The following is a 20,905-nucleotide window of genomic DNA, read 5'->3' on the forward strand; positions in this document are numbered from 1 at the left end:
CAGTTCCTTATGGCAGGAGCTCTGACTCAGCCTCCCAAGAAAGACGACTCCCCTACCGCCTGCCACATGTAGCCTCCCACACTGCTGTGGAATACAGAGCCGCTATTTATAGTGCTAGCCGGCGGCCTGCAACCCTGGGCATGGCTGCAACTTTCATTTAAACAGCCATCCTGAGCTATACACCACGACACGCGGTCAGACGAAAGACAAACGGCGACGAAGTAGGACGACCAAATTTTCTGAGTTTTTCGATGGCGGACTACAAAGAGGACGTAGAGGAACTTGACTGACAGGACCACAAACATCTGCACCTGTTTGTCAATGAAGGCTATTGTTGGATTCACCGATATGATCCGAGGAAGGCTTACGGAACAGGACTGACCTTGAAATGCACTGGAGAAGTTTTTAGGAGAGCAAGCCAAGAAAATTTTGATGGCCAGATTTTGACAAACCTCAAGGTATTTGACGCCTCTGCTGTATTACTTAAAGACAAGTACAGCAAATCTGAGGTAACTTCTTTTCATTTTACTCGACATACTGTAAGTCACAGAGTCTACTGTAAAGGTTTCTTGGGATTGAAGCTGTAATGCCAGCTCTGAAGGAAACAAACTCTTGTAATTAGGGTCTACCTATAAAAAGCAACCAAGAACAAGGCTGAGACTGTTTCCGAAAGGATTTCAACTGTTCTCGGGGTCCAACGCTCATACGTGATGGATGCTCACGGTGGACACTACCTGGACAAAAAGGCCGTATTGTCACCTTTAGGTGCGGCGCGAATGTGCCAACTGCTCTTTGGCTCGGCCATCATCGCCCTTGTGTCGCACAACGCAGGCTACAGCGCCACCTATGGATACTACTGCATGTTTACGTGGTGCTTCTGCTTTGCTGTCACCCTGGTGATATTCAGCCTGGACATCACACGACTCCACGTCTGCATGCCCATCTCGTGGGACAACTTGACGGTGGCTTTCGCCATGCTGGCGACACTCATGTATATCACTGCCTCCGTGGTGTACCCCGTCTACTTCCTGGATGTGGACTGCCCCGACGAAGGCTGTGAGGAGCAAGCCTACCGCATTGCCGTAACCGTCGTCTCCAGCGTCTGCGTCTTCCCGTACGCCGCCGAAGTGTTCATAACTCGCGCCAAACCGGGCGCCGTGGTGGGATACATGGCAACGGTGTCCGGTCTACTCAAAGTGGTCCAGGGATTTGTGGCCTGCATTATTTTCGGAGCGTTGGACAATTACAGCGAGTACGAAAACTACGCGGCCACTGAGTACTGTGTGGTGGTGTACAGTCTGTGCTTCTCCATCACTGTGCTTGTGATCATGGTGACAATATCTGGCAGGACGTCTTCCCTACGGTTCGCCTTTGATCGCTTCGTCGTCGTCTACACCTTCATGGCTGTGATTCTCTACCTCAGCACCGCACTGGTTTGGCCCATCTTCAGCTTTGATAAGAAGTACAGCGTGACGATGCGTCCGGAGGTGTGTCCGCGTGGAAAATGCCCTTGGGACAGCAAGATGGTGGTAGCCGTGTTCACCAACGTCAACCTCATTCTTTACTTTGTTGACCTGATCTACTCACAAAGGATTCGCTTCATCTCCAATGCAGCTGTCTGAATGTCCATATCAGATATTTGTTAGGATCATTCTTTTTCATCTGCTGACGATGCCCACTGCCAAGAAGGGGGATGTGACATCATGACAATCGGGCCAAATTTGAAAGTCTTGCAAGCTGATGTCTCGGAAAGATTTTCCTGACAGATTATTAAGAATTCATATTTGAGACTCTTTTGTGATTAAGGGCTATTAATTGATTTCATTTGAAATATTTTACCTGATTCTCATGCTGGTTACGCTAAGTGCTTGTTAACGTTTCGAATAAGTTGATAAGTTTATTGATACTCATTCAGCTTGTTTGTATTGGTCTGGATGCTGCTTCTCACAGCTCAGTGTTTATTACATAACCATACTGCACATAAATGTTGCCTTGGTAATGATTACAATATCAGTATTGCGCCATTACGGCTAAGTTTGAACAAATGGACTATGTATGTAATTGTAAAACTAAAGGCATATGTCGTTTGGATACACACATAATACTTTGCACTGAGCCTTTTCCATTTGGGCTCCCTCATCATTTTTCTGTAACCCTCCTGTCAAACTTTCATATTAGCATAATTTTTTTTCTGCTATCCACTGAATGTTTACGCTATTGTGTTTCTGAATGCAGTCGATTGTCTATAGTATTAAGTTTAGTATTTATATAACCATTTCCTTCTCTGTAGGGTATTTGTCAATACCAATAAATTATAACATTGACAAAGAGCCTGAATCTTTATCATTTATTGGGATTTTTAATGATCTATTCTATTCCAATAATCCCTTCCTAAAATATTTATTATTATACTACTACTACTACTTTACTATAAAGTAAAAGTAAGTATTGGTGGAATTAATTGTTGCGTACAGTGAGTGTATTTTATGACTTGAATTGATATATTGGTGCAATTTATATTTGCTCCTATTGCATTCATGTTGCAGTAAATGCCACGTAGGATTTTATGGTTGGACGCAATTTCACAAGGGACTGCCTGGGAAACAAACTTCCATATTAGATTATTTTTTTTGGGAGGGGGATGATTCTCACAGGCATATATGTCTGGTTAGGCTGTGTTTGAGTAAATTAGCAAAACATAATGGTTAGCTTACTAGCTATGGTCAATTTGATAGCATGCTTTGGAAGTGGACACCATTAATTTGATCAACAGGAAATTGATTGGCCATGCAGTCACTCAATAAACATGTAAATGAGTTTTGAATCAACTCACCTGTTGGAATGTAAATCATTGCTGACGTTTCAGCTTCCTTTCAAAACATGTACGTTGTGTAACATTTTTCTGACTGACACTTCAAATATTCAAACTATAGCAGTCAGTCATTGGTTCGTCACAACATCAGCTCTTTTTATCATTTTGTACCAGTTCTGGCAGACTATTATGTTTTTGTTTTTTTACTAATGTTCTTGCTATCCTTATCATCTTCCATGCCCAAGTTCACTTTCCCATATTCCTCGCAAACCTATTTATTTTCTCTCTCCAACTTTCAAAATGCTGAACATCATTCATTCTTAATCGTACAAAAACCTTCGGCAGTACAAACAAACATCAAGCAGTTCAAGAAAACATCAGGCGGTAGTTATAATTATAAACCATCATTTAGAGCCCTTGAGCCATGTATCGTCTACGAATGTTTACAAGTAATTCAAACACATTCCCCAAAAAATTCTAATAAGATAAATTGTACAAGTAAAGTGATTTCTATATTAGAAGTTTTGCATTTTAATCAATGATTGTGTGCATGCTTGTGCACCTTAATCAATGAAATATGAGCATATTGATTTTCAAGCTAACAGGGACTCTGGAACCTATTTTCCACACCACCCAACAATGAGTGCAAAGCCAAAATACAAATCGTGCTTGACCCTCAAGTGATGTCACCTGCACTTGCTGCTGACTCTTTTCACCTTCGGGCACATGAAAAAACAGGAAATTGAAAGCAACAACTTAACTGTTGACAGCTGAGTACTCAAACGGATTGGCGACTGGAATTAGACTTGATTTTAAGATCGGGTTAGGGTTTCAAATCAGGGTGATAGGTTTGTCCGTATTGACGCTTGCAGAGGAGGATGACGCACTTGGCTGCTTTTGCCGGCTAGCAGATGTCATCCGGCAGCCAGGGGAACAAAATAGTTCAGAATGAACGCCGGCAAATTGAATTCCCTCCCTGCCAAGTTCTCTGATGGAGAACGGACGCGTATCGACAGCGGCGACGGTGGCGCGGTCGCCGCTCGATGATATTAACAGAGAGTGTAAAAAGGCACAACGCGGGAAACCGGGAGCGGCCGACGTCGTTCCAAATGGACCGCGGGCAAGTGGCGCTTTCCTTTGGCCTATTTGTCTTTGTCCGTCAACACGCTTGACATTGTCCCTTGATCAATAAGCACGCGGCAAAGTAGTCAACATGACTAATGTGCTCATTTAGGACCTTTAGCACTTATTGATTGAGAAGAGACCCGTGTCCTTGAACTACACTCACACTTGTTTATATGCAAAGTGCTAATGTTACTTTTTAGCGCTACAACCGCACGATGGCGTGAACTGGTTGTCGGCAGACGCTCGGCAGGTCCTCAAAGGTAATTACAGCCATCCTTGAAGGCTTCTGCTCAATAGCGTGCACGATGCCAAGAACACCACGCCGACGTTTTCAAGCTAGCCGTAGCCAAACATGGCAGAAAAAACGTGCGGCGGGCATGTCACGGGTTAAGCAAGCTCTCGAGCGGGGAATAAATGGCTGACATTTTCCCCGCTTTGAATGGAGCCCATTCGTCACCAACGTACGGGCACAAAACAATGCTTTGTGACACACTGATTGCTGCAAGCCAAAATATAAAAACAGCCAACAATTAAAATCATCAAACATTCTGCACACACATATATTATCTCTCTACATGTGTTGCACCACCATTTGTGTTCAAATAGCTCTTGTTTCAACAACAGTGAAGCGTAACGTTAACATGTCACTGTTAACATGTCACTGGCTAATTTCAACGAGGGTCAAAACAAGATGTGATTTTTTTTTTTTTATCGTGTGAGACAGCAATCAACCTTGAGAAGCTTCCGCAGTCAATTTCACTTGCGAGCGAAAAGCTCATTTCCTTGCTATTCATTCCCTTTGTGGAGTGACCTCTGTGGACCCCAAATTGGACCCAGCTGGGGCCCCTAGGATGCGCCCCCTTCGCACATTGCAGCACTCTCCGAGACGCAAACATTACATTTCCGTCTGCGCCGAGACGTTTCGGTCGGGTCTGAACTGGACAGCTTTATTTAATCTGCAAGTTGCCAGCTCGCTCGTAGCACAGCGGGTGCTCGCTCATTCAATCTGCTGGGGCATCGGACCGGGCGGGCAATGTCATTATAGATGTGTGTGTGTGTGTGTGTGTGTGTGTTGCTGTGTGTGTACACACACCAAAAGAAGCTGAAATCCTTGCATGGCCAGTGCGTCATCATCATTACACTTCTTGGGTGATGAAAAATGCTCTGCATGATCAAAATCCTGCAAAAAAAACAAAACAAGAGAGAATCCAATTAAAAGGTGTAAGGTTGGAATGATATTTCAACACATCTAAAAATATCAAGAAAAGACCAGAACAATCCACAATCACGTCTTGCACTACGCTTTAAGCATGACGACATCTGGGGGAGCGAGTGCTGCGAGCCAGCGGCCGGGGGTCAAAGGGCGCATCGGACGAGTGCGCGGCGGAATGGAGTTGTTCGGGTTCAGGCCGCCAGCTGGGAATTTATCCAACTGAGATGGGATAGCGAGCTACTTCTCAGCTGACGTATTTGCACTTACAGATGACAGCGCGCTGAGAAAAATGGACTCTAATGAGCTTCAAAGTGGAACTGAACCTTTTGTTTCCCCTAACTTGTGTGAATATGATGGAAACATGGACAGGATAAAAGATTAGATTATTAAATTATTAGTTAAACTTATTAAATTAAACAAGTCATCTTCAATGACATGTCCCCTTTGCCTGCAGTAAAAATATGCTATTCAAAATAAAATTTAAAAATAATTAAATACGGGTAAATCTAACGCTAGCGTTATGAAGATTTGACGATGAACATCTGGAAAAATTCAATTGGTATTTCTATTTTTGTTGCGTGCAAGTTGATACAAACGCTTTTCCCCATTGATACACAGAATATAAATTTAATATTTATTGTCTTCTTCAAATAGTTTCTTGACTCTCCGCCTTGGCTCAGACGAATATTGTCCGTATTGTCCTCCCCAATAAAGTTTTTTTTTTTTTTTGTCAGTGTTACGCACTGCTAAGAAAATATGACATCGAATAATTTCTTCAGTTGTCACGTCCTTGTGCCTATTCCAATGTCCTCCAGCAGATGGCAGTATGTTAACAGTCGATTTGTTTCCTACGTCTCCTCCACAGGTGACAGATGAGCCCACAGAGCTCCGCCAACAGTGAAGCAGCACTTTTAATCCGGTTCAGATTTACGATGTCAACAGCGGCAAAAGTCGCCATTGCTTTTCGTCTGTGATCAAATTGAAGGCGTGTGTGGATGTTAAATAAAGAGGGGACGGGGGGGCTGTATGGGTGGTGTCGGGTTTTCTCATATTGGCGCGTGATTCATGCCTGCAGGCTTTGATTGAGGAGGAAGATGCAAGGTGAGCTGATAACAAGCACTCCGTCAAGGCAGGAATGAATCGGAAGACTGAGTGGTCATGACAAAGTTGAAATTGTAACTTGCAACAACAACAACAAAAGGTGATCAGACGCAACATGGATGCACTGCACTCTCATTTTCATAACAGACCACAATTTACTTAACATGTCGGCTAAATGAGCTTACGGGGAGCCAATTAGACAAGTCAAGCATGTCCATGGTGGGTCAACAATGATAAATTAAGAAAAAAAAAAGAGAGGAAAGACTTAGGCAGGATTTAAACTGCATGCTTCAAGTGACACAATCTCAAATCTGGGCTCTCCAGGGCCACAATTGGCACGTTTCATCTAATTTCATTCATGCTAGCATTTTTAAAAAAAAAATGCATGAAATGCCAGCAGGGAATTTGTTTGGAGAGAGTCGAGGGAGGGGTAAAGTGAGACTTATTCAAATCTTGCTAGCAGCTTCCAGACTACAAAATCTACCTTTGATATTTGGATTATTTATGAATGAATGTTGTCATCAATTCAATGCAACTTAGCCATCTATGAGTTGTTTTACGTCTTCCATAAATTTAAAATCTCTTTGGAATGTGGCAATATATGCAAATTGACAATTGGGAAAAAAAATATCACACGGGAAGCGGCCACTTGGACCAGCAGTGTCACTCCAGCTTTAGAGACGTGTAAGATTTAGACGGGGCGCGCCGAAGATTTAACGTCCTGTCTCCACTCTAAACTTTGGCCATCCTGTCGCACGGCGTGCGCATAAATCTGCCAGAGTGACGCATGGGGGAAGGTTCCTGCCGAGGAGCACGGCCTTAATGGCGTACGCATCAGTGCCAAGACACTCCTGCCGGGAGAGGAGCGCGAGTGGGAACACGAGGGCAGCTGCTCAAATTCAATAGCCTTGAAAACAAATCCAGCAACCCATGCGAGTCTGCTTAAGTGAATGTTAACATGTGCCCTGTGATTGACTGGCGACCAGTCCTAGGTGTGCCCTGTCTCTCTTGCTTCCCAATGAGGTCAAGAATGAATCCATCAATTTCTACATCATTTAGTGCAACGTAAATGGTATTTTAATCTTCCGGAGTCCCCCAGGGCTCTGCCCTCTGCACTTTCACTTGCGCTCATTGGCTCGGGCTCAAAGTGGTTAATGTGGAGGGATAAATGTGACTGATACTCTGTGAATCCTGCCGCCGGGTGGTGTTTGTGAGAAATCCACCGGTGGGTCGGAAGCCGGTTGCCGCATAAGCACTTCGACCGCTCAAAGATCATAAAGCAGTGGGCGGCTTTATTGATTTTGAGGCCTTTATCGGTGTTTCCACATGGCCAGTGGACGGACGCAGCCGTCATCTTTTATGTGTACGCCGAGAACGGGCCTGCAGAAACAAGAGGTGTCGCCGCCCGAGTCCAAATGTGTCCTTTCTGCCTGGATTTTCCCATTTGCGCTCGTGATTCAGAGCGGCTATCGCGGCGTGTTCATCAGTGCCCTGAAATCAATGCGGACCCCAATGCACTCCAATTTCTCTAAATCAATTTCCATTCATGAGAGAAACGCATGAGGCTGCAAAAGGTTTGTTGATATGATTTTTTTTTGGTCTTTGCTCTGCTCACAATTTCTGTCCATTTTATTAGTCTTATTGAAGTTGGTGTTTTTGGTGCGAAGACAATTGTTGGGGCAGCAACCAATTTAGCACGACACACACACACACTGATAATGGTCCAATTTTGAGACACATTTTCTCAGGATTATCATATGTCTAAAAAAAAACAACCTCTTATTATTAAAGGATTATTTATTCATGTGGAGTGCGGGAGTGATTTTTTCCCCTTGCTTGGAACACCATCAGTCAAAAACGTCTAATGTGAGCGAACGTAACTGTGATTTCAACCAAAGTGACAAGTGGGTAATTTTCATCCTTTGTGTATTTTGACAGAAGACGCTCAGCGAGAGAGCGGAAGCGCTTTAAACTGGGAATCAAAACACGTTTAATACGCTTTCTATTGGGTGTAAAGGTTTGCCGTACTATTACTCCAGCCGACTCTTCGTTGGCTGGATTGAAGCGGTTCAATAACACAAGTTCAGGCGCAGGTTAATTACGTGCGCGTGCGTAAATAAACGCAGGTAGTCGGCCTCCTCACCGTGATTGACTTCCTCGGCGGGCATCGGGGATTAACTTGACCCACCCTGGATGAGCGGAGCAGCTGTTTGCGCGTGTGCGCGTAATTACGGCAGGGACGCCGCGGCTCAATTTATTGAATACCTCAACTCTGTCATAATTTGATGCCGAGACGCGGCGGCCGTGACTTGTTGTCCCCGCAGCCCTGCGACAATCAAAGTCTCATTTGTAGCCCCGAATGACTTTGTTGCTCGAAGTTTCCTTGGCGCGGGTGGCCAGATGCTGTGGAATTGAGCCGCGTGCTTCTTCGCCATCAGCGTCCAACGCGGCGGGTGATGTGCTCCATCACCGATTTTAGTTTCCTCACTTCCTGTTGCAAAGTGGAAATAAAAAGCACATAAACAGGCGGCGGCGGGAGTGACGGAGCAACGGGGTGACCGCAAGTGAGCGACCGAGAGCGTCGCCGGCGGCGAGCGTGCAGATGCGCCCGTGTCACAAGTTAATGGAGGCGTCGGCTCGGCGGCCGATGACAGCACCGCTGTCAGAGGAAGGCGGCGGGCCAGGCCCGCGGCCCATTCATCACCGCCGCCGCCATCGCCTTTAGCCATGTGATGAAGGTGCACGTCAAGAGTGCTTCGACGTGACATTTATAAACACAGGTGGCAAAAGTACTTGCTTTAAAATAGAAGTACAGGTACTCCGGGAAAAGTAGAAGTACTCATTCAACTCTACGCAGAAACTGCATTTTTGCTACATTTTGGCTAACGTCTCTTTTTATTGTGACTGTTTTGACAAAATGAAGGGAAATCTAAATATTCAAGTAAATCTACTGAAGTGAAATGTCGGTCGACAACTTGCTAAAAGCGATGGCGGGCGATGCATCACGCATTCGTCCTCATTCTGCTCAGGGAGTTTCTGGTGTTTACGGCTAAGTGCGAAGATAGCAAATCCCCAAGTCAACTCTACAGCTCGGGGTCATTAATCCCGCCGCAAACAGACACGGCGCCTTTGGAAATCCCGCAGACGACTTCATCCCCGCCATTTAGGAGTCATTTGCTCTCGACCTGGATTAGGACCATCTGCGAACGTTTTCCCTCCATTAGTGCCACAAGCTTATGTTCACCGTAAGACCGTCGCTCAGGCGGCTGCCGACACGTTTTCAAAGGATCAGCCGATCAGATGAGGACTTGAACGTGTCGACGGTGAGGTGAGAGAAATGTGGACACCAAAAAATGATGCTGGGTTGTCTTCCTCGCCTACTTTCAGGGTTGCATATGTACTTTTACTCAAGGTAGGCTCAATTATTTTGACCCAGCAGATTGAGTTGAAAACTGGATCTCAAGATGGACGCCATTTTGTACTGCAATCGAAGTAAATCGGATGTAACATTCTTCAAAAACTTAACCCAAGATGCTGAGTCAAATCTTCAACCCAACGTGCCGGGTATAAATAACGCCGCTTTGGCTGGTTCTCTTTCGGACTCAGCGCTTGGTTTGCTATTTCATCCAATTAAGGTTGCTTTTGTTTTTTTTCTTGTCCGTTTCAGAAGTGCATTAAAAATTCTCCTAGAAGATGCTGCTGACACTTTCCTCGAAGAAAGTGCAGCAGTTTGCTGGGGAAAAAAAACACTGTCTGTTACAGTTTAAAAGCTTTGTATGGTACAAATCCCATTTCTATGTCTAAAGTGTGTCTCAGTGGAGTTTTTGGCGGATTTATAAAAGACGAAAATATAGATTTAGTTAAAAGCTGGTCATCAAACTGGGGTATTGTCGGCCGATTAGCGTGCTCGGACTCATTACCACGGAATATGCAAACATATAAACATCTTTACGGGCAATCATTTGTTTGCGCTGATCCATTTCTCGGACGTTTAATATTTTAAAATGTAAATAATGCATTCTTAATAGCTTGACATAATTGCGAAAGCGTCTGCATGCAGCAAGCATTAAACTCTTTTATTCATACACCTATTGCTTTTAATCTTCTTCCGATGCCTTTTTGCCTAATGTCTTTCCATTAAGACGCACGCACATTACATTACGCCGGCCGCATTTCAATAGCGTGTGCGTGCTGCTATCAAGCAGACACGCCTTCGATTACCATAAGAAAAAAAGGCGACGGAATGGAGGCATTATTCAAAAGGAACGCTCATAATATGACCTGCTAATGAATCTTTACTTATCATTTCACATTTCATCTTGGTGTCCTTCTCCCTTAGCTTTTGTCTCGTGGTCCTCGTGTTAACCGCACCACCAGCCTGAATCTCATCAGGCTACTTGAGAGCTACACTGTAATGACCCTCAAAATGACCCCAACAAACATGATGGGAATGAAATAAAAAAATAAAAAAAAACATTGCTATGGCAATGAAACACATCACATGAATTATAAATGAGGGTGTTTTGTCGCTGATGACTTGGAGATGACTGCTGACACCAGTCACAACGTACAACATGAGCATAATGAGCGGGACGGCCTTTGCGTCACACGCGAGGGAATTAAAGCTAACCTCTAGGGCCAGAGAATGGAGAAGAATATTTCACAGATGTGTGGATGTTTTTTTTTTTTTTACTACGATAAAATGGAACTCAAGTGACAACTAAGCCAAACCTGACACGAACACGCCTCGCATTGAAAGCGAACGCTAATGTCAACGTAGCAATGCAAGGCACGCTAAGCGTGCTGCTAGCTAGCAACGAGCTGGCTAAACAAACCGCGGAATCACTCCGAAGTCAGAAATTATCACCACCACTACACTACAAATATCATTTTTGTGGAGGAATCACAAATCAAAATATCAAAAGGCAGAGAGAGTCCATGCTAATTGCTAAGCTACCCTTTGATTGAGATGTGATCTATTAATAATATTCATGATTCATTTATTGGAAATTTTACTTCAGTTTCCCTCCACCCAATTTTTGTGCCAAACTACATTTTTTGCAAAACAGTATGACTTCTTCCGACTTTTCAGTCCCAACAGTCATAAAAAAAACCAGTGAAAACTTGACAATGACTGTGCTTTCATCTTTACCTGTTACACAATTTGTCACATCCCACGCTTTTTTTCCCGATTGAGTGCGAAGGTGCCAGTCGCAACTCATCTGAAGTTTACGTGGAAATCCAGGTTACAAAACTCAACTCTGCTTTACGTCCATCCACTGGAGGAAAAAGACAAGAGACAGACACAAAAGTCAAGTTCAATCTGTGTTTGAAGACGTTAACTTGCAGAGACGAGGTGACACCGCCGCCGATGAGCAGAGGCTGCGCTCGGATTTCTCTCCATCTGCCGGCAGGATCAAGCTACGTTAGCTCGCAGGCTACTTGGGAAGGTTTGTCGTCAAAGATTGAATCCTTGTGTCAACAGGATAACCGTCTACACGCAACATTTGCCTCTCAGCTTTAGTGCAACAGGTAGTCGTGCATCAAAATGTATTTAGCATTCAACATTACGATTATTTTCTGCAATCTGCTTTAATGGAGGACTACAGAATTCTGCAAATACTTATCTTTTGAACTTAATTTGATAAACGATTAGTTACCAAGTAATTGATTCATTCAGACACCTAAGCCTGTAAGGTTATAGTGTGTTTTAGGCTGAATCAAAAATTTCAAAATGAAGTCCTAAAATAAGAAATTTGCTCTTTACACAGCATCATCTTTCAAATAGCTGCTAAAAGTGCAGCTTATTCACACACAATTGCTTTGATTGTTCACTAAAAGCATGCAAGTCTGTAACCCCGAGGCGGCATTATTACATCAAATTGCGTCTGTCTTGCCGAATATTCGTCACTCTACATTTAATCGCCCGACGTCCGTCCGTCTGTGTTGTTTTCTTTCACATGTATTGATATAGCCTGGTTAAGAAAAAGTATCCAGTCATAGTCGGGCCACCGCGCGCTTATGATGATAAAAGCTTGTGCCACATCGTGGCATGATGTAAAGCCGCCGCAATCAGATTTGGCCTACAGCATCGTGACAATTACAAGCCGCCACGCCAGAGACTTCCCGCTGTCCGTTCGCTGATGAAGACGTACGTCGCCGTGGCGACTGCTCGCCATTGTTGATGAGCGGTGTCATCGCGCCTGACAGCCTTCCTCGTAGATGATTTACACGCTCGTGAGCCGGACGTCGGAAGACTAGGATTGCTCGGCGAACGTCCTTGATGGCCGCAGCAACATCTGCGCGCGACGCGCTCTAGGCGCGTCCATCACGCGCTCAAAACGGCGCGTTAATGCAGCGCGTCCAGATGGCCGAGAGACTCCGGTCGGTCACATTTTATTGCGGCCGTAAATTTAATCAGAAAGTACACGGCGGCTTTTTATAGGATGCCGTTTGACAAAGTGGATAACACGGAAGTATTAGAGAAGTAGAAGTTGCCGTCAAGTCGTGTAATTACATCCCCGGACCGTCGGGAAAAAAAATACAGTTAAGTGATCCCTTGCTACTTCGCGTTTCGTTTATTGCGGCCTCTCTTCCAAATTAAAAACATTTAAAAGTCAAAATAAAACTTCTAAATTGAGGAAACGTGTCTAACCTTTTAGGACAATGTAGTATTGCTCCAAATGTTCGTTTACATTCCCTTAGAAGTCCATTTCCGCGTGTTAGCACGATCGCGAATTAGCATCTTTCCGCTAACTCGTTAGCCTGCCCAGTACTTCTTGTTGGTGACCGTACATTGCCGATTTCACTTATCGTGGGTGGTTTTTGGAACCAATTATCCGCGATAAACAAGGGATTACTGTACTTCCCTTTCCGCCTACGATATCTAACCAGGCAAAAGTTTGACGATCATTTTGAGGATCAGACACAAAAAGGTTGCCCGCAGCTCGATTTGATTTCATTTTGATTCTGACAAGTCGTTCCTAACTGCTTTTGAAAGGTGATGCAACTGAACACGTCAAGCTCAAAGATTGCTGGCAAAACACGAAAAATCTTCTCTGGCTCGTGCTGTGATAAATGTTTCTTGTTGTTAAAAATAAAACAGAAAATGCTTGTTAATTATCGTGTCCCGTAAGGGGGTTGATTCGGCTCACAAATGCACACCTGCTGCCGCCCGAGACAAAGCACCTCGCAGTAGAAAGCTGTCTTTAATCAAAATCTTTGCTTTCTGCCATTTTGACTGGCAACAATCAGGCATAAAACCGGACCTGACATAAGCAGAGCGCTGGAATTATGACGCAATTAGCTCTTAAATAGATGACATATTCCACCGGGGCTTGTCGGGACGGCTACATTCAAACGCTTTCATTCCATTTTTCTGTCAAATGACACATTTTCCGCACTCTTGCGGCGGGAAGATAAGGCCGAGCGGGACGGCTGAGAGTATCGTGAATTGATGGAGCGAGGGGCTCGGGTCGCTTTTCATTCAAAACGTGGCAGGAATTGATAAAAAAAAAAAAAAAAAAAAGTCTCCTGGTGACCTTCAAGCGTCTGCAGAATGACATTCTTGTTTTGCTCACTTTCATTTAGGGAGCTGCTGTGTTTTAGGATGCAAGAAGGTAGCTGTACAGATGTGTAGATATATTTTTTGACATAATGTTACCTAAAAAACTGCCCGTGCAGCGTTATAACATTGGCGTTATTTCTTATGGGAAAAGCAATTTTCCAGCAATAGCATGTCGCCCATCATTAAGGCGCACGTATGCTCTGACAGAGCCACAACAAGCGTTGCGATCCAAATCACATTCTGCACACACACAACGAGATAAAAACATCATATAGAAAAAAAACAGCAGCAGAAACTTTATCTAGGGACGAAATGGATAAACTTGACCAGCACCTGGCGCTTATCACAACACACCAACCGAGAACATATTTCTTGTCCATGCGTACACGCAGCTTCTTTTCTCGTCTGGCCGAATGGACGCGAAGAGTGATGCTAAAGACCGCACAGAAGAAATTCGTACAGTTTTGCAGAACAATCTCAACATATATCTCAAGGTGCATTTGTCATTATAATTTTCGGACAAATGAGGCGAATTTAATTAAATTTTTAACGACATGAAAATTGGCCCTAAAAATGTAACGTTCTTTTTTTTGAGCCAATACAGCCCTCACTACCTCCCATTGTGTCAATGTATAAAGGCAGAATTTACCATCCAGCTCTTGAATTGAATCCCATCGGATGTATTACGAGCATGTTTCCATAGGAACAAGTTGTAAGATTGCATCCTGAATGGAGAGCAATCCTTGTTTGTTTCCGCAGCATTGCTTGATATTGCCAACAAGACAAATCTAAATAAGCCAATGTCTTCTAAAATAGGGAGGGGGGTGCGCCCACACGTGTAAGCCATTGTGTGTGTTCACACCGAGCCACGAGGGGGGGGGGCTGGCTCAGCGTGGCTTTTCCGGCTGTGAGCCTTCGCTGTATATGAGGCTTGTTTTTCATCGACTGTGTCAGGAATCAAGAGGGCTAATCCCTCAGAGACTTCAGATGAAAGTTTCAAAAGAAATAATGAAAGGCACGCTCGCCCGAGGCTGCATATCTGGGTGAACGTTGCGGCGGGAGAGAGAGCGAGAAAGCGAGAAGCAGAGGAGGAAGACAACGGCCTCCTCAGCTTCCGCCCCCACCGGCCCGACGATAAATCACACACGCCGTCTGCGAGACATAAACAAATTGGCGGCTGAGCACATCAGACGCTTGGCGCAGCGTGAATGACTATAAAACGTAACATTTCGGCAGCTTTTACCCTGCAAAAGTCCATAAAAGCGACTCAGGCTTGAATGGCTTTGCCTCTAAATGTGAGAAAAAGAAGTTTTTTTTTAAATGGCTCCATTACTAAACATGTTTTATGCATGTTTTAGCTTTGCCAAAGCAAATTGAAGCATTTGTCATCCCTTCTAATCCAAATTAAAAGAAAACAAAAAATAATTATCGGAAGTCTCTCGTGTACATACAAATTCGGATGAGTCGGGTATAATGAAAAACTTTGCAATTGTTTACAGCAGGATTGGAACAGAAAGTGTTGTAAAGTTCTACCAGCCCCGACTTGTCTTGAGAGCCTCCACGCTGGGTTATGATTGACAGGACAGCTGTCACTACGTTGACGTGATGTGGTGCAACGATGAGGGAGATCTTTCGTCAGACCCAACTGCTAATTCTGAATTTGGAGCGGGAAGAACATTCAGTACGTACGCAAGGTATTCGTAGTTTTGAGTACGGGAGAAATGAGGTCAGAAACAGAAAGTATCAATTGCTTGTGTTCTAGCTGTAAACAAACACAGTGAAGCTCAGCCTCTGTCTCGCAAAATAGTTTTGACCATAAGTCAAACTCAATTGAAGATGGGAAAAATGTCAGAGAGCCAACTGATAATTTGAACATTGCTTCCGGTTGTCTTTCAAGTTTTTGGCAAACAGAGCACTTCCTCTCCAGCGACAGATGAGCCCCAGACTCTCCCACCGTAACCCCTCAAATGACCAGATTAGAATGCTGTACAGTTCGCCAGGCGTGTGCAGCCAACGGAGAACTCCCTTAATAGTGCTGCCGGAGAAAGGCCTCCACATTCAAAAACTCATACATATGGAAATCTTTTTTTTTTTTTTTTTCCCCGGCTCCAGCACATGGAAATGATTTGTTAGATGGGCCAGGCACGGTGGACTAAACTATTACCGTTATTAATGTCTGTAAGATTTTGGGGGAAAGTGACTGCTGGCAGCTATTGTTCATTAAATGCGTAGAAATAAAACAAAATAAACCAGAGTTAGTTCCCAAGGCTTGTGAAGCTCATCTAATATACAGTTTATAAAATGTGTTACCTCAAATGTTTCAGATAACATCCACTATACTATTAACTTTCAATATGCACAAAAATGAAAGCCAAAAGCCTTGTCTGCCATTTTCATAGCTAATCCATCCAACGATCACACTCTTTGCCGACATTCTTGGCAATTTAGCATCACCCATCTGTGTAGGACACCTGCTTCCATCCAGCCCAAGTCCCTAGTCAGAGTTTGTCAAAGTATGAGCCCTGGAATTCGCCCAAAATGGCTGCTTCCAATCAAAATGGCACAATGTCTGAAGAACCCAAAATTAAACAACAAGTCGGCCATTTTGGTTTTGAAGCGGCCATTTTGGGACCAATTTCAGTTCTCTTCATTTCATAACGCCAAGTAAAAAATCATTACACATCAGCCCAAATCAGAAGAAACATTCTATTTTAGACTTTAATTTTTGTTGATGAATTGCTGGATTTACAAATGAATCCAACACGTCAAGTTTCAGTTGTCAAATGTCAACTGGGGTCCCGTGTGAGCGCTGCTGATGAAATGTTTCATTTACGGCTTCATTGAGCTGCCTGTGGAGATTGACATGTTTTTCTGCATATTTGGAGATATTTTGTAGATTTTCAGCCTGCCACAGCGTTGCGACCCTGTCATAATTAACGAGCTCCTATCTTACGATAAACAAGAGGCTTGCGTCAGCGATAAAGCGGAATTAGTACGAATCAAAGACAGGTGATTAGTCATCCAAAATAAAACATTTGGCACAGGCGGCGGAAAGAAAAGCGCAGCGAGCGCCACGGCAACGACAAACAATGGCGCAATGAAATGTAAAATATCATCAGCATTGCGACGGCAGCCGTCTGCGATTGCACACCTGATTTAGCCGGCGTGGCGACTTTCTCTCGCCGCCAGCCTCGCTTTTTTTGCTCTGCGGCGCTGGGATTTACTTCCACACATCGCCGTGTCACATGTCAGAAAGAAACAAGAGGGTCAGTGTTTATTGCCGCCTTCAGACGAGGCAGCAAAAAAAAAAAGCTAGAAAAACACATTGGGCTTCTCCCTCAGGTGCATTTATCCCCAACATGACTCCCATTTTTCCCCGTCGCTCCTCGGTGGAAAACAGTGAAGATGCATCTAATGTCCTTGTGGACTCTGACATTGAAAAACATCTCAAGTCCAAAAGAAACTTTAAACCGCTTGTGAAAATAAACTGTCATGATTTTCATTCATTCATTCATTCACCGTGTGTGTTATGCTCCTCTTGGCCCCTTGTGTTTGCCGTTAAGCTCCCGGCCCTCAGACGTCAAAGTCGTTTTATCTTATAAAAACACGAGCAGCATTTTAAAACGCATCCTCTCATCTGAAAAGTGGAGAGAAAGAGAGAGAGGCCTCGACAGGAACGTCGTTCAATTAAAGGTCAGCTATATTAAGGGAAGAACCATATTTGGGAATTCAAGTGGCCAATTGAGTTCCTCACATGCTGCCATTTTCAAACAATAGATAACGTCTACGGGCAGATGTGGGTTTTGTCTTTTCTTCAACCAACATGAAAATATGAGATTCTATCTTCTGTGGATAAAAAAATATGGTGGATAATATATGAGAGACTGTTTTTAGTTCACGGCAACAATAAAGGAATTTGGAATTTGTTCCAATACTTTCGGATGAGATCGTGAATGACGTTCAAAGAGTTCAATGGCACCTTGGGAGGAATCGAAGTCAAAACAAGTGAAGGAAAAGCAAAGTCTCCCGTGACAAAACTTCCAGAAGATGCGGCCCATTAGGAAGGAAAGAGTTGGCCGTGTGTTGCATCAGTCAAACATCAACACCCTCTAGATTCCACACAACAGATGGAGAATGGGAGTCAATATGAAGCAAAGCGTGCTTCTCAAACTAACTTAACTAACTTAGCTTCGACATCACCAAATGCTTTCTAAACAAATATGGATTCAAATAACGTTTTAAATCCCGATCAGCTCGAACGCCAATGGGCCTCCGCATCCGATTATAAAGTCGGGATCCAAAAGGTCAACAGGAAATGGGACAAAGCCCAAAGGAGTCGGCTTGAAAGCGCTTGGCAACTGAATTTAATACGCATCCATCACTTTTATCATCTAATTAGCGGACCGCGTGGCAGGCCGGTCAACACTGCGGGGAAGCGAGATTATTGATCGACGGAAAGGACGGTATCTATCACCGCACCTCGCCATCGACGCTGAGTGCGGCGGCGGCGGTCGTGGCAAAGTCTGACAGGGAGGGGGGGGCATTCGAAGAGGAGCAAAACCAACAGCAGCTAATTGTACACGTCAGAGCAGGAATAAGCGGCCTCGCTCGTATCTCAAGGCAAGCGATCGGAAAAGGTTTCGGATCTCCTTCACGTCATTCATTTTCTCTTGATGAGAAAATCATGATGCCTCCTTCGATTAGCGGACATCCTCTGTCAAAGAGCTAGCTGATAGGCCATAACTGCCGCTGTCAGCTTGAAAGCGAGCTGCCACGCGCTTCAATTACACTGAGGTGGAGGAAATTTCATCTCAGCCCCGCCCGTGGTTTAGCGTTTTCCACAAGGAGACACCAACATCAAGGTGGCGGCGCTGAAAAGCGGCCTGCAAATTTCTCGCTAAGGTGCCAGCGATCTGACGGATTTCGCCGCGACAGCGCGAGAAATTGCGTAGGGCCACTCGAGAGGCTCGCTGACAAGAATCGTCTCGCGGTCTTCAGGAGTCGCGGCACGAACTGGCGTCTCGCACCTCGGCGCCGGACGAATCTTGGCAGGTGTTGTGTGGCATGGCGAGCAGTATTTAACCTGCGAGCCTTCACCCCCAGCCAAGTGTTTGTGTTTTTGAATTGACTCAAATATTTCATTTTCTATTTTTAACGAATTTTGTTTATTTGAATTTTGAGATGATGAGGGACAAAGGGCACACAAATGCAAAACACAACAGGACTTGAACACAACTGGGTTCTCTGAGAAGGCTCCAAAGCCACAGAGACCAAAAGTTGGAAGCGCTTTATCATGACTGATAATTCATCGCCTAATAAGATATCCTCTTGAGCTGAATCTTAATGCTCCGAGTGCGACTCCCAATAAAAAAGGCTCACACGGGTCTACTTGTTGACGAAACCGCTGTCATAAACAAGAAGATATGCTGCGCGCATTTGTCCTCGGGCGAGTTTAAAGAAAAGCTGTGATCAAAATATAAATCCAACACAAAAGAAATATCACTGACGTCGCTTCCGTTGGACACAAATCATTTCTCATGCTCATCTGGATACGATATTAGTCCCGGTCTTTCTTATGAGCAACTTCAAGCGTTAAACCAGCTCTGAAGCGTCGCTCCTCACGCGCGGCTGGCGCCTTCGAGTGCTTCAACGGGAAACCAGCAGGGTGCAGACACGAGCTTTTGTGCACAATCATGTGAAGGCGCTTTCAAAAAAATAAATAAATCTTAAAAAATCAGCTCCGGACTTCTATTGAGTGGTAGGTGGGTGAGGGGCTTAATGAAATTGACGTCATGGGAACAACACGGGGGTGTGACCCCCCCCTCCCTCTGACTAAAAATGACGGTGTGTTAACACACGAAGAGCGGGTGAGAGAGTGAGTGAGTGAGGGAGCTTCACGCGGCGGATTGCGCGCGCGCGTCCACAAATGCCTTGGCAGCGGGAAAGAGTGGATGTGTTGCGCACCTCCTCCTTTGACTTTTTTTTTTTTTCTTTCGCCCAAGTGGCCAAGATCGTCTTCTTACTGCCGCTGCTGGAGGAAGGATTATTACTGTGATGAGATTATTGGGTGGATCAGCTGTTTGGTGGTGGACGGATGAGATGCGCACTTGACCAGCATCACTTCTCCACTCTCTCTCTTCCTTTCTTTCTTTGCGTGCGTGCGTCCACTCTCTCATTTGGAAGGACGCCAGCTTCAGCGGAACCTCGCAAGTTGGCGCCGATAAATTCTGACATTGTCTGTCAAGCATCAACTAATCGATTCTCAAAAGAGAGAGGAGGGGGGGAAAAAGAGAAAGGGGGAGACTTGGAATTTTAACGATCCCCCCTCTGCCTCCCCCCCTAATGAATATGCAATCGGGCACGTTTGGCTCGGCTCGGTCCAGCTTCACGCCTCGCTTTCTTTTTTTAAACAGCGGGAGCTGCAGCGGGGACTGATTCTTGCTGATTTCCTCTTTTTTTTTTTTGTCCATGCAAGACCTGCAGTGGAAACATGTCTGGCCACTTCCCTGAGAGGACCTCCGCTGTCAGAGATGGCATTCTGGTCCGGCACTGTCGCCTCTAAAGTGCCCCGGAAGATCTTGTTCATGTTCACCCTCTCCCTGTCCGTCACCTACCTGTTCTACAGCTTGATGAGCTGCTACAACTCGCTGCGGTTCCCGCTGCAAGACAACTTTGCCTACCAGGCTCGGTCGGCCGGCACCGAGGACACCACACTAGTGAGGGATCAACTTTACGCCACCTCGCCGGGCTTCGCCGAAGCTCGCTTCAGCACGGCGGTGTCCGTCGTGGACCGGGAGGCGGGCCAGGAGGAGGGCGGGGATCATGTCTGGACCGGGACCCAGCGGGCGTCCGCCACAGAGCCGACGCGCCTCCGGGCGGCCACGGAGGGCGATCCGCGGCTCAACTGCACTTCGGATTACGGCGAGAAGAAGCTGCCCCAAGCCATCATCATCGGGGTGAAAAAAGGGGGCACCCGAGCCCTGCTGGAGGCGCTCAGGGTGCACCCGGACGTGCGGGCCGTCGGGAACGAGCCGCACTTCTTTGACAGGAACTACGAGAAGGGTCTGGACTGGTATAGGTGAGTCCT

General features: G+C 45.1%; 2 protein-coding genes and 1 long non-coding RNA gene across 8 annotated transcripts in view; 2 read left to right on the plus strand and 1 right to left on the minus strand.

Moving 5' to 3' along the window:
• Positions 1 to 20,905, minus strand: part of LOC148383915 (uncharacterized) — a 151,146-nt gene that overhangs the window by 32,815 nt on the left and 97,426 nt on the right. For 2 of the 6 annotated variants that reach the window (XR_015853575.1, XR_015853574.1), the window contains exons 8-9: positions 11,404 to 11,530; positions 5,031 to 5,117 (exon numbers count right to left, since the gene is read on the minus strand). This is a non-coding gene — a long non-coding RNA (uncharacterized LOC148383915). Of the gene's footprint in view, positions 1 to 2,583; positions 5,118 to 8,217; positions 8,743 to 11,403; positions 11,531 to 20,905 lie in introns of those variants that run through there. The other 4 variants (XR_015853578.1, XR_015853573.1, XR_015853577.1 and 1 more) reach the window with 3 other exon arrangements.
• On the plus strand, positions 12 to 2,259 carry myadml2 (myeloid associated differentiation marker like 2). Its single transcript, XM_088358890.1, has one exon. The coding sequence runs from the start codon at positions 711 to 713 to the stop codon at positions 1,620 to 1,622; it is 912 nt and encodes a 303-aa protein (XP_088215016.1). The 5' UTR covers positions 12 to 710; the 3' UTR covers positions 1,623 to 2,259.
• Positions 19,753 to 20,905, plus strand: part of hs3st4 (heparan sulfate (glucosamine) 3-O-sulfotransferase 4) — a 52,519-nt gene continuing 51,366 nt past the window's right edge. Inside the window, exon 1 of the mRNA XM_088358887.1 lies at positions 19,753 to 20,896. Within this exon, the coding sequence (XP_088215013.1) occupies positions 20,349 to 20,896 (548 nt within the window). The 5' untranslated portion in view covers positions 19,753 to 20,348. The remainder of the gene's footprint in view (positions 20,897 to 20,905) is intronic.

This window comes from Syngnathus floridae, chromosome 17 (assembly GCF_059516105.1).
Source record: "Syngnathus floridae isolate MCC-2025c chromosome 17, RoL_Sflo_1.0, whole genome shotgun sequence".
NCBI classification, from domain to species: domain Eukaryota; kingdom Metazoa; phylum Chordata; class Actinopteri; order Syngnathiformes; family Syngnathidae; genus Syngnathus; species Syngnathus floridae.

Coding starts and splice junctions, on each gene's coding strand:
- myadml2 (XM_088358890.1), top strand. CDS start 711: ATGGATGCTCACGGTGGACACTACCTGGACAAAAAGGCCGTATTGTCA.